Here is a 13666-nt window from a genome sequence, read left to right as displayed (position 1 = left end):
TATTTATTTTTATTTTTTTTTTTTACATGTTTCAAAAATTTTAAATGGGTAACCTATAAACACTTCTGCTAGATATCGGTGTCGAGCTTAAGAGACCCTTTTAGTGATTTGCCGAGATTTTCATATTTCAATTTTTTAATTTCTTTACAATAACGAAGAAACCCCCAGATGTTTTATGGGACCTGTACAGTTTTAATCAAGACATTAAAAAATGAAAAGGTTATATTGTACGTATTCGTTTTGAACTGAAGATCTTTGAAAAAAATTTTCTCTTAATTTGATCGTATTTTTTTTTTTTTTTTTTTTGCAGCGGAAAAACACGTTTTTGTGAGAAGGCAAACATCTGTTTTTTTTTTTTTTTCTTAATTTTATTTGGAGGTTAGAAACGCCATGGGGAGATAACTCCAGTTAAAGTGGCGATACATACTCACTCCCCATCTTTATTATTAGCTTTTCTTCCTAAAAATCGAACCTTTTGCTCGGTACCATATAACAAATTGCTGTAAAACAAAAAACTTCTTGATGAAATTAAGTGAAATTTCTTTTTCGGAGAACTTCGTTCCATAACGGATACATACAACTTAAACTTTTTTTTTTCGATATTTTCATTTTTTGATGTCTTGATTAAACTGTACAAGTACCGTTTTTATTTTATTCAATTATTTTCGTGTTTTTTATTTGCTGTGTTCTTCAACGAGAAAAGGGTAGGAGTTATCGCCCCTGTCTTTCCGTGGCTGAAAAAAAAAAAAAAAAATTCGGCGCGGATGGCTGTCTGTGGTGCATAAATGCGTGTGTACCGTAAAATGCCGGCAATTATTAATTATCGATACACTTAAACATCACACTTGCTTTTAAATAAAATATTTTTAATTCGCTATTTCTACTCCTTAGTTATTTTAGGACCCCCCCTCCCCGCATTCTCTCAGTAATTTAAACTTCCCCCCCCCCCACCCGGTATGTTTTACCTGTAGTTATTTATGTATTTAATATTAGCTCAAATGATCGTTTCGTTTTTTTCCTAGAAACGGTGAAAACAAAACAAAACGTACGAAATAAATAAATAAAAAGGTAAGTCTAATAATAATAATCTTCATTTTTTATTTATTATTTTTTTTTTATTACTGTGCACTCATTTCAACTGGATTTTATAAATCCAGTTTTGCACAAATACTAACATTATGTTTTGATATTTGGCAAGAGCCATGACGGCAGATGTTTACTTTAAATGAAAAAAGGCAGAAAAACGGGGCTGTAACTCTTACATGATTGGAGGGGTTCATCAAAAGGGCCGATTACACCGGGTTTTTTTTTTCTTTCTTTTTCACTTAATGTTAACAAACAATTACTGAAGTTAATAAGTATTTTATTTTTAAACTAGCGAGAGGTACCCGGCGTTGCCCGGGTGTTTGGAGGTGTGTGTGGAAACTCCGGAGGGGGGGGGTTAAAAAAAAAGTAAGTATGAGGATCGAACTCAAACCGTTGAGGCAAAGTTGTAAATTAAAGTGTGAAAAAAAAAACCTGCCACGTTAACGATTGCCCCACCGCGAGATGCTAATGGAAACACGTTTGAATTTATTTAATTACTTGGATTTGGCAGGTGCCCATTTTAATGAGTAAATGAGGTCATGTTTGACTGTGGGATAGTATTTCATTTACTGCGGAATGCTTCCCCCCCCCCACAAGATGTTATAAGGAAAAAGACTAACCCACATGCGGCGAGCGACAAATGTTGAATATTTATCTTCCCGAAATTGAGCAAATTAAATAGACAGGCGAGCTTCGTTGTTAACTCTGAGATATTACGATTTATACGTGATATAAAAAGTTTTAAAAAGTTGTGAAGCGACCGACCGCTTCTCTGAAAAAAGCCTTTTGTAGATATACAGAAAAAGCGAACACATACAAACATACATACATTTTCGCTTTTATATTTATAGACAATACAAAACTTGGCACTTCTGCATGACAATGACATGAGAAGGCAAATGTGTGTATTTTAGTTTCAAGAACGGCCGACAGATGTCACTTGTCAGCCAAAGAACAAGGATCTTCCTTTTCTAAAAGTGCGTGCAAACTAAAATTATTTTGCTACATTTTTATACAATCTTTCTGTAACAAAAAACAAACATCTCTTAAACCTCTATAAACGTTTCATGTTTTTGAAATTATATTTTGCTACATTGACAAACTAAAATTTTATTTTGATGCATTAAATCACTCATTGAACAAAATATAGATTAATTCATTAAAATTATATTTTGCTACATTTTTTATTCATTTTTTTTTTCCATATATTTTTGTGTTAGTTATTTCGTTGATACTTGTACAGTTTAATCAAGACATTAAAAAATAAAAATATTGAAAGAAAAAAAAAGGTTATATTGTACGTATACGTTTTGAACTGAAGATCTCCGAACAAAAATTTCACTTAATTTGATGAAGTAGTTTTTTTGTTTGTTTTTTTTTTTTCAGCAGAAAAACCACGTTTTTATGAGAGCGCGTTGAAGGCAGACATCTTGGATTTTTTAAAAATTTCTGTTTGGATTTTTAGAAACGCCATGGGGAGATAACTCCTTGTAAAACGCCGACACTCCCTCCCCATCTTTACAACTAGCTTTTCTTCCTAAAAATCGAACCTTTTGCTCGGTATCATAACAAATTGTTTTTTCGCTGTAAACAAAAACTACTTGATGAAATTAAGTGAACATTTTTTTCGGAGAACTTCATTACATAATGGATACGTACAATTTAAACTTTTTTTTCGATATTTTCTCGAAATGACCAGGTGAATCAGTTTGGAATGCCGAAACAGAAAGAATATATAACATTAATCGAAGTAGAAAGTATGAGAACTGCGATAAAAGCCACAAGCTTTGACATACGGTGATGAGTGCTTTTTGCATGTGGAAGCAAGGGATATTGTTTGTAGGGAGTTGAGCAGCAAGATTTAAGAGAAACAGGGAAGGAATTTCATCATCTATTAATTTGAAGGAATAAACGGTACTTGTACAGTTTAATCAAGACATTAAAAAATGAAAATATCGAAAAAAGGTTATATTGTACGCATCCATTTTGAACCAAAGATCTCCGAAAAAAAATTTCACTTAATTTGATCGAGTAGTTTGTTTGTTTTTTGTTTTTTTTTTACAGCAGAAAAACACATTTTCATGAGAGCACATTGAAGGCAGACATCTTGGATTTTTTAAAATTTTTGTTTCGATTTTAGACATGCCACGAGGAGATAACTCCATGTAAAGCGCACACACTCCCTCCCCATCTTTAATACTAGTTTTTCTTCCTAAAAATCGAACCTTTTGCTCGGTATCATAACAAATTGTTTTTTCGCTGTAAACAAAAACTACTTGATGAAATTAAGTGAACATTTTTTTCGGAGAACTTCATTACATAATGGATACGTACAATTTAAACTTTTTTTCAATATTCTCATTTTTTAATGTCTTGATTAAACTGTACAAGTACCATATCGTTACATATTTTTGCGTTATCAAAACACTTGTTTATATTTGAGGTTCACATAATGACCGCTAGGCAGCAATTCTCTTTTCGAAGAACAGGGGCCGATAACTCGTCTCTGTTGTTAATATGCCACTATCATTCAGAAGTGCCCCAAACGTAATAAAATAAACTTTTTAAATAACTGTTTTAAACAAAAAAGAAATTTAAATAACTATTTCATTTATACATACTGCAGGCAGAGCAGCAGAACATAGAATTTTATCAAAGAACATTTTTAAATCATGTTAATAAAATGAAATCTAAAAAGTTTATTTTATAAACTTGTGTATTGTTAAAAAATAAAATACTGAATAACTTCAGTAATTGTTTGTTAACATTAAATGAAAAAAAAAAAAGCAAAACAAAAACGGGTGTCATCCCTTTTAATGTCCCCTCCAGTTATGTAAGAGTTACAGCCCCTATTTTCAGCCTTTTTTGCTTAAAGTAAATCTGCCGTTATGGGTGTCTAGGCATTTATCGACCCAGGATTTACACAGAGTTACTCTAATGTGACTGGCAGATAATGGGAATAAACAAAAATGGCCAATTGTTACAACTACCACCCCTCTCCATGTTAAGAATGGCGACGACCACTGAAATTCATTAAGTAATACATTGGAAACAAAAATGTCTTACTTTTACTTACAAGAACTCGATGTGGGTGTGGGAGTGAAACAATGGAATTCAGTGTGGCAGTTGTTTAAGCCAGAAATTGGTAATTACTTGATAGACTGACTTTATAGTGTCTGTTTGTTGTCCACCAATGTTAATTGGTGAAGACAACATTTGCATAGAATCGACTAGGCAATTATAAAAACACCCTACAGTCGATCCATAGTGAGTTAATCAGTTAGTCAGTTTTATTTCATTCGTTCGTTCACTGACTTTTCTTTTCGTTACAATTACAAGGACGAGTTGTCATTATAAACAATGAGGCAATTCATTGCAACTTTTTTTTTTTACAAGATAGTCACAATTTATCAAGGCTCAGAAGCCACTCGGGGACAAGGGTTATTGTGTGTACAGTACGTTAGTGTTGGAGATTTGATAAAGTGTCTTACTTAAGGAGGCGGTTCATCAGGAATTTGTTCACATTGGATTTGAAGATATCCAGGTTGTAGTCAGGTGGGAAGCAGGCAACTGGAACAGAGTTCCACAGGCATGCACTTCTAAGAAAGAAGCTTTAAGTTTACCCAAAAGTCGTGGAGGAGTTGCCACACAATTTTTTTTCCTTTTCACGTCGAGTTCAGGTTTTGGTGCTTCGAGTTGCTTAAACTGTCCATTTTCCCTCTATTTCGTCGGCTAAAACTTGCGGAAAATGCTCTATTTTACGGTTGTTTTAAAAATAGAAGGGAAATTTACATAGAGACATAGCATACATGGGTACTTTCAGGCGTTAGTAGCTTTCTAGCATGGTAGAGAGAGCCTACCTTCTTCACAGCAGCCTTGGCAATGCTCACTTGTGCACTAGTATTGAGGGAGAGTGTTGTATCTATGCTGTCAAAGACTTTGTTTATTAGGGTGCAGTCCTGGGTCGAGGGAGAGCGTAGAGAAAATATAAAGTATTATTCTAAAGTTTGTAGTTAAACATTTCCAGATAGGGTTAAAAATATATATACAAACTTAAATAAATTAATCTTATGTCTGTAGTGTGTTCAACTGCATCTTAATAAAAATTCCCATTTAAAAGGATACAAAAAATTGGTAACCTTATAAAGTTTGTGTTTGAACCTTTTTATATGTAAAAACATAGAATAAATTAATCTTATGTCTGTAATGTGCTAAACTGTATTTTTGAAACAATTCCCATTTAAAAGAGTACAAAAAATACAACATAAAAACCATATTAATTTATTTTATTGCGGACTATTATCCTCATCTTTCTTATTTGTTGTTTCACTAATACTGATTAGATAGTGTAGTAGTAAATTCTTCTAATGCACCCCTGAAAGACAGAAAGTCTGTTCTGTTTGTTTTCAATACACAGAGGCTGAGAGAGGAAGAAGCGTTAGGCGTGGTTGGTTTTATGGGAAAGAGGGCGAGACTAACCGCGAAAATTCATGAGATTTGAGAGGAATAAAACACCAAACTCAGATGGATAAGCAACTGTGCGGATATTTTTATTACAGGCTGAGCATAATAGTCCGCAATAAAATAAATTAATAAATAATACTCATCTCAATAATGAATTCCAATTAAATAATATATATACAAGCGAAAATGTATGTATGTATGTGTGTTCGCTTTTTCTGTGTGTCTACAAAAGGCTTCTTTCAGAGAAGCGGTCGGTCAGTTCACAACTTTTTAAAACTTTTCATATCATATATAAATCGTCTCGCCTGTCTATTTAATTTGCTCGATTTCGGGAAGATAAATATTCTATATTTGTCGCTCGCCGCATGTGGGTTAGTCTTTTTCCTATAAGATCTTGGGGGGTGGAAAAAAAAGCGTTCAGCAGTAAATGAATACTATCCTGCAGTCAAACTTGACCTCATTAACTCATTAAAACGGGCACCTGCTAAATCCAAGTAATTAAATAAATTCAAACGTGTTTCCGTTAGCATCTCGCGGTGGGGCAATGGCTAACATTGCACGTTTTTTTTTTCACACTTTAATTTACAACTTTGTCTCAAGGGTTCGGGTTCGATCCTCATACTTACTTTTTTTTTACCCCCCTCCCCCAAACACCCGGGCAACGCCGGGTACCCCTCGCTAGTAATATATAAAAACCATAGTCGTATGAAGTTTGTAGTTATTTCCATATAAATAAATTAAACTTATGTTTGTAATAGTAAACCTAAATTAATAATTAAAAGGCACAAAAAATCACAGCATAAAAACACTCATTTAAAAATCTATAGAAATACAGGAAAAAACTTTTAATATTTTTAGATAAGTCAGGCTTCAAAATACATATGAAAACTCACACTGCCCTAAAGCAACCTACCTTGAAAATGCTGCTGTCAAACCTGACATATTTATATAGAATAAGACAGAGAGAGTGGCAACTCTGCTCCAAACTTCAGCTCAACTGATGGTTTCGACTCTGGGGCCCGTTCATATACTCAGGGAAGGGGTGACAACGGAACCATTTCCTGGGCCAATCGTATCCAGTTACGTAACCCTCAGGGGAGGTTTTCTCTTCCCCATGTGCACCTGTGAATTTACAAGTGTTCTCATGCCCCAAAAGGTCATTCCCTGCGACCGTCTGGATCACGGGCATTGTACTCAAACTATAAACATCTTTCGTCTCAAACCCTAAGTCATTCCATTTTCAGAGTACAATTTACAAAAAAAAAAATGATATTGCCAACGATTTTCATTACAGTGAAAATCAAAATCCAATCTTTCTCTCAGCAAAGTCTTTTGCCATCACCCGGGCACACCAATGATGATTAAAGAATAAAAAAAAAATCATATCTGCCCAGCTTCTCCAGCATTTCGAGAGTCTTGACTTCCCTCCTGTGGGGAGCCCAATCGCCCCCTGGGACGGTCAAGTCACAAAGAGAGATTCAGACAATTGCACTTAAGGGGACAGCGAGGATCCTGAAAAAAGCTGTTGGCTGGAGTCAATAAAAGTGGGTGAATGTTGGCAGCTGGTAGGACTGTCCTATTCCCAGGTTATAACTCAAAAATAAAACAATAAAAAAATGAGAATTTGAAACAGTCTAACTTAAACTTCAAACAGTATTTATGATCGTTTGGTACAAGCGAAACAGTCTAATGATGACGACTAGGTATCAATGCAATGCAAGGCACTGATTTAACTCTCCTCTACATGATGTAACTGTAATCTAATTTAATATTATCATACATTTTTACCATTTAAAAGAAGCTTCAATTAAACTAATATTGATTTATTTAAAATTAATATTGCATACCCAGCTTATTAAGCCCAAAAATAAGACCATAAAAAACCCATTCCTGTGAATAGACTAAGAAAATATTTCAAATATTTTTTGCGATATGGTTAGAACATTTATTTATTTATTTTTATTTGTAGAAATCAGTGAAGAATAAAGAACACCTATTGCTTATTTGCAATGAAAAATAAATTGAATTTAAAAAAAACTAATCTTTTGAACTGGTTATTAGCTTGATACGATTTTTAAAAAATACATGGAAAAACGTTGTCAAACTTATTCTTGTGTATTACTTTGGTAATTAGAATCGAGACAGTTGTTTAGTTTAACAGAAACACATAATAACTTAACCTTATATTATAACTTAACCTTATATAAAAACTTAACCTTATATTTGTAATAAGTGTTAAATTGATGGATTTGTAAGAATATCAGACTATCAAAATATTTACTTTAAAGAAAATATATAATAAATAAAGAAATGTTGAATTGCATTTTCAAAAGATTCTCATTTAAAAGAAAATAAAAGAAAACATTTTTATGGTTGAGCATTCTTCAAATCGTTATCAACTTGATATCATATTAGAAATTACGTGCACAAACGTGGTAAATTAAAGCCTTGTTTATTTATTTGTTTGTTTATTTATTTATTTATTATTTATTTATTTATTTATTTTTTATTTGTTTATTTATTTATTTGTTTGCTTTTTATTTGCTTTTTATTTGTTTTTTTATTTATTTGTTTGCTTTTTATTAGTTTTTTTTATTTATTTATTTGTTTATTTTTTTATTTGTTTATTTATTTATTTGTTTGTTTATTTTATTTTTTATTTATTTATTTGTTTGCTTATTTTTCATTTGTTTTTATTTATTTAGTTTAGTTATTTATTTGTTTGTTTATTTGTTATTTGTTTTTATTTATTTGTTTATTTATTTATTTGTTTGTTTATTTATTTGTTTATTTTTATTTATTTGTTTATTTATCTATTTATTCATTTGTCTATTTGTTTAATTATTTATTTGTTTACTTATTTGCTTAGTTAGTTATTTGTTTGTTTATTTTTATTTGTTTTTAGTTATTTATTTGTTTAGTTATTTATTTTTTTAGTTATTTATTTGTTTAGTTTTTATTTGTTTAGTTTTTATTTGTTTTTATTTTTTATTTGTTTGTTTAGTTATTTGTTTGTTTATTTATTTATTTGTTTGTTTATTTTTAATTTTTTTTATTTGTTTAGTTATTTATTTGTTTGTTTATTTTTTATTTATTTGTTTATTTGTTTGTTTATTTGTTTATTTATTTGTTTATTTTTTATTTGTTTGTTTATTTGTTTATTTATTTATTTGTTTGTTTATTTTTTATTTATTTGTTTAGTTATTTATTTGTTTATTTTTTATTTATTTGTTTATTTATTTATTTGTTTGTTTATTTTTTATTTGTTTGTTTAGTTATTTATTTGTTTTTTTTATCTATTTGTTTATTTTTTATTTGTTTGTTTATTTGTTTATTTATTTATTTGTTTGTTTATTTTTTATTTATTTGTTTAGTTATTTATTTGTTTAGTTATTTATTTATTTGTTTATTTATTTATTTGTTTGTTTATTTTTTATTTGTTTGTTTAGTTATTTATTTGTTTTTTTTATCTATTTGTTTATTTTTTATTTGTTTGTTTATTTGTTTATTTATTTGTTTATTTTTTATTTGTTTTTTTATTTGTTTATTTATTTATTTGTTTGTTTATTTTTTATTTATTTGTTTAGTTATTTATTTGTTTATTTTTTATTTATTTCTTTAGTTATTTATTTGCTTGTTTATTTTTTATTTGTTTGTTTTTTATTTATTTTTATTTATTTATTTATTTGTTTATTTATTTGTTTAGTTATTTATTGGTTTGTTTATTTTTTATTTGTTTATTTATTTATTTATCTATTTGTTTATTTTTATTTATTTATTTGTTTATTTTTTATTTATTTATTTAGTTATTAATTTGTTTGGTTATTTTTTATTTGTTTTTATTTATTTGTTTATTTATCTATTTATTCATTTGTTTATTTGTTTAATTATTTATTTTTTTATTTGTGGATTTATCCTCATCTCCATACTTGTTGCTTCGGCCAACTAGTCCTCTTTATTTTTTTGGAAATTGCAGAAAAATAGCTTGGCAACGACAATAAATTTAAGAGAGCTATAGCTGCCAGCAAATGCATTAAATTGCAAAAATAGACAACATAAAAACATGCTCATTTAAAAAAATATAAACACACATAAGAAAAATCGTGCATTATTAAAGTTTGTAACATGACTTTAAAAATATGGAAACTTACACTGAAAAGAAAACATTCCTGTGACTAAGACAATATTTAAAGTATTACCAGAAATTTTTTTTTTCAATATATTTATGCAATAACATTTTTTTATTTGCAGATAACAGTCTTACAGTGAAGAATAAACTTCATAACTATATATGGAAACGTCACATGTGAGCACATACTGAATGCCTACTGGAGAGAACTTGAATGCCTACTAGACACTGTCCTCGAGTGTCTAAGGTCGCTTTGTACATGAGCTTGTCAGAACAACCTGGCATGAGGATACTTTTTCCATAGAAGTAAACCTTGACCAAATATTCAAAATCACATAGTATTCGCTGCCCAAATAAGATCTCCTCACTGTTCCTAACCTACATTCACTTTTACGAGGAATGGTGCACCTTCTACAAGTGATGTTACTTCAAGTAACAGCACGAAGCTGGATACTCCACCAGACTAGATAAATTCTTGTCCTGGAAACCAAAATGAAAGATATACTACAACGTATGAAAATGATTAATTGAGGAGAAGAAATTATGTTCCAAATTTCTTTATTAACTCAGTGTTTGAGAAATAAAGAACTTTAATGGAACATTCGAATATCTATGTATCTCATATAGACTTCAAGTGTTAGCCACAGGTTGTGGGCCCCTTGATTTCTAAGAACTTTGACTGAAGTAAAATAAAACAAAAAAAGGGAGAGAAACCTTATTCTTGCTGAATATGTGGATCTGCTTTTTTAACAAATTCACAATTAAAAATACACACACGAATACATACAGGGAAACACTGACCGTCACAACAAAGTATGTAAGTACCTCCATTGGAAGATCTGTGGAGATATGCAACTTGACAGAGCAACAAACCTCTGGGAACATGAATCATCACCGATAACATCAAATGGAAAAGTGATCGTGTTCTATGACAAAGACATACAGGCGGGCAAATACATAAAAGACAAGGCCATCAAACCAGATATTGTAATATGGAACAAGCCTGAAAGAACTGCACTCATTGTCGATGTCACAGTCCTAAATGAGTTTGGCCTTAATAGAGCCGAACGGGAAAAGATAACAAAATATCAGGACCTAAAAAATGATCTAAAAACCACATGGTCTCTGAAAGAAATAAACATTATACCAGTTGTGATAGGAGCAACTGGCCTAATAAAAAAGAACCTTCAAAAATACTTAGAAGCAATCCCTGTAATGAAATACAAATATTAGCCATAAAGGGAACAGAATCTATTCTTAAAAATGCCTCGGATATGAATTTAAATCATAACAGAATCAAGTGTTAGCTCCAGGAGGGAGCCTCTTGATCTTTTAAAACTTACTGAAGTAAAATTTAAACATAGCGAAAAACCTTATTCCTGTAGCATATGTGGCTTTTCCTGTTCAGTTAATTCGAACTTAAAGAAACACATGGCAATGGATACTGGAGAACCTTCGTCTTTTAAAGTAGGTGCGTCTCCAATTTCACAGAATTCTTACTTAAAAGAAAACCGTTTCACTTGTAAATTATGTCAAGCAGGATTCTTACGCAGTTATCATTTAAAAAGACATTTAAAAATACATTCTGGTGAGAAGCCTTACTCTTGTCAGATATGTGGATCAGCATTTACAAGAAATTTTGGTTTAAAACTGCATGTGCGAACACACACCGGAGAAAAGCCTTATTGCTGTGATGTTTGCAATTCAGAATTTTCAGATTGTTCTGCTTTAAGACTACACAAGCGAACACACACTGGAGAGAAACCTTATTCTTGTAAAGTTTGTGGTTCGGCCTTTACAACGAGCAGTAACCTAAAAATACATATGAGAACACACACTGGTGAGAAACCTTTTTCTTGTCAAGAATGTGGAACTACGTTTTCAAGAAAGTCTATCTTAAAAACACACATGCGAACGCACACTGGGGAAAAACCTTATTCTTGTCGAATATGTGGGTCAGCATTCAAAAATAATTCAAATTTAATAAACCACCTGCGGACACACACTGGAGAAAAACCATATCCTTGTGAAGTGTGTGGCTCAGCATTTTCAGAAAGATCTCGCATGAAAACTCACCTGCGAACTCATACTGGAGAAAAGCCATATTCTTGTCAAGTTTGTGGATCAGCTTTTTCAGAAAATTCAGGCTTGAAAATCCATATGCGAACACACACTGGACAAAAACCATTTTCTTGTGAAGTGTGTGGCTGTGCTTTTTCACATAATTCTTCTTTCAAAGAACACATGCGACTACACACTGGAGAGAAACCTTACTCTTGCAAAATATGTGGATCTGCCTTTGCAAGGAATTATTGCTTAAGGAAACACATAAAAATTCACACAGATGGAGAGAGAACTTGAATGCTTACTCGTGGAGATAGAGAACTTGAATGCTTACTAGACACTATCCCTGAGCGTTTAGGGGGTTTGCCAGGACAATCTGGCATAAGGATACTTTTCCCTAGAAGCAAACCTGGATAAATATTCAAAATCACATAGTAACATCTTATATGGCTCGCAAATACTATGGTTAATCCACACTTACTTCTACAAGAAATGGTGATGTTACCTCAAGTAAAGACACGAAACTGGATACTCTACCAAACTAGGTAAATTCTTATTCTGGAATAAAGACCAAGAGACCACAAGAATGATACAACATATTTAAATGGTCGATTGTGGAGAGGAAGATTATGTTTGAAAGGTAGAGGAGAACTTTAATAAAATATTCGAATATAATAAAGATAGGTACGTGCACAATGAATGCAGATGCTTAAAATCGTTAAACATTATGACCTCCCCTAGTTTTGTTTAAAAATTCACCAAAAATCAGGAAATTAACCAATTTTAATGAAATTTTCAGTATTTATCAAATAATGATCTTAGTGGAAAAGTATTATTTTGTTTAAACAAAAAATACTTTTACTAAAGTTATGGTTTTCAGTAGTAAATAAAAAAAACATGAATTTATTTTTGCTTTTTTATGAAAATAAAGCATCATATGTTATAATTAAACAAAATTATTTAATGTCTTAGGACTTTACTAATTATCTTTGAAATAAACCCAGAAAACTAATATTTATCTTTTAAAGGATTTTTTTACAGTGATTTTATTTAACTTCAAAATTTAGCTGAATTGGTTATCTCGCCATGAAAATATTTTTCATAACTTTTTTTTTTACGTGTACAAATATTTTTTTCCTTTAGGAAATTAACTTTAGTCTTTCAAATACAATCCAAAAGTATTCGGAAACATACAAAATAATTATGATAAATCGGCTTTCAAAACTAGATCCTCCAATCTTTATTCGTCCATTTTTGCTGGTATCTACATATAGTCTCAGTACCTGCAAGAGCGACAGAACGTTATCTCGTTGACACAAACATAAATTTAATTTATCAACTTGCGTGGGTGACCCCATTTTTTTTGTCTTCATACATATATGTATTCATTTCTTTATTATATTTGTTGGTCTCTGATGAGTTGTATTATGGCATTATCGGCTATATGCACAACGAAACACGTGTAAGTTGCTTATGGGAAAAGGAAAATATAGACATTTGTCTATATTTTAAAAGAATTAGTAAAAAAAAATAAAAATCGTAACTGTAGACTGACTTTTTAGTATTGGAATGAGAATGTCTATCTATCTATCTACTATTATAAATAAGAACTTTGTGGGAGTTCATTCCCTGTGAACTCGAAAATGATTTTATGAAATTTCACACAAACGTACTTTATGAGCCTGACAGTATTCATAGATAGGTTTTGTATCGGAATGTATTTGATAAGTATCGATAATCAAAATAATCCAATGAAAGAAGGAACTGGCGATTTTGGCCAAAGTTAATACTTTACACAGCCTAACACTACAAGTGAACTTGAGAAATTACCACACAAGCCAAAAGACTCGACATATAAAAGCAACAGTAGGTTCTTTTATATGACAGGTACTCAGGTGCTTGAGTTCCGAGAACTTCGACTGA

At 30.9% G+C, this 13666-nt stretch overlaps 1 protein-coding gene across 1 annotated transcript; it reads left to right on the top strand.

Annotated features, from left to right (window-relative positions):
- The first annotated feature begins 760 nt into the window (after positions 1 to 760).
- On the top strand, positions 761 to 12555 carry LOC145269686 (uncharacterized). The gene is made up of 2 exons (XM_080125403.1): positions 761 to 1068; positions 9802 to 12555. Exon 2 carries the CDS (start codon positions 11111 to 11113, stop codon positions 12038 to 12040), a length of 930 nt encoding a protein of 309 aa, XP_079981529.1. The 5' UTR covers positions 761 to 1068; positions 9802 to 11110; the 3' UTR covers positions 12041 to 12555.
- Positions 12556 to 13666: the final 1111 nt, after the last annotated feature.

The sequence above is a fragment of the Euprymna scolopes genome, chromosome 45 (genome assembly GCF_053919585.1).
Source record: "Euprymna scolopes isolate OS-2025 chromosome 45, ASM5391958v1, whole genome shotgun sequence".
NCBI classification, from domain to species: Eukaryota; Metazoa; Mollusca; class Cephalopoda; order Sepiida; family Sepiolidae; genus Euprymna; species Euprymna scolopes.
This window is presented reverse-complemented; position numbering and strand designations above follow the sequence as displayed.

Coding starts and splice junctions, on each gene's coding strand:
- LOC145269686 (XM_080125403.1), top strand. CDS start 11,111: ATGGCAATGGATACTGGAGAACCTTCGTCTTTTAAAGTAGGTGCGTCT.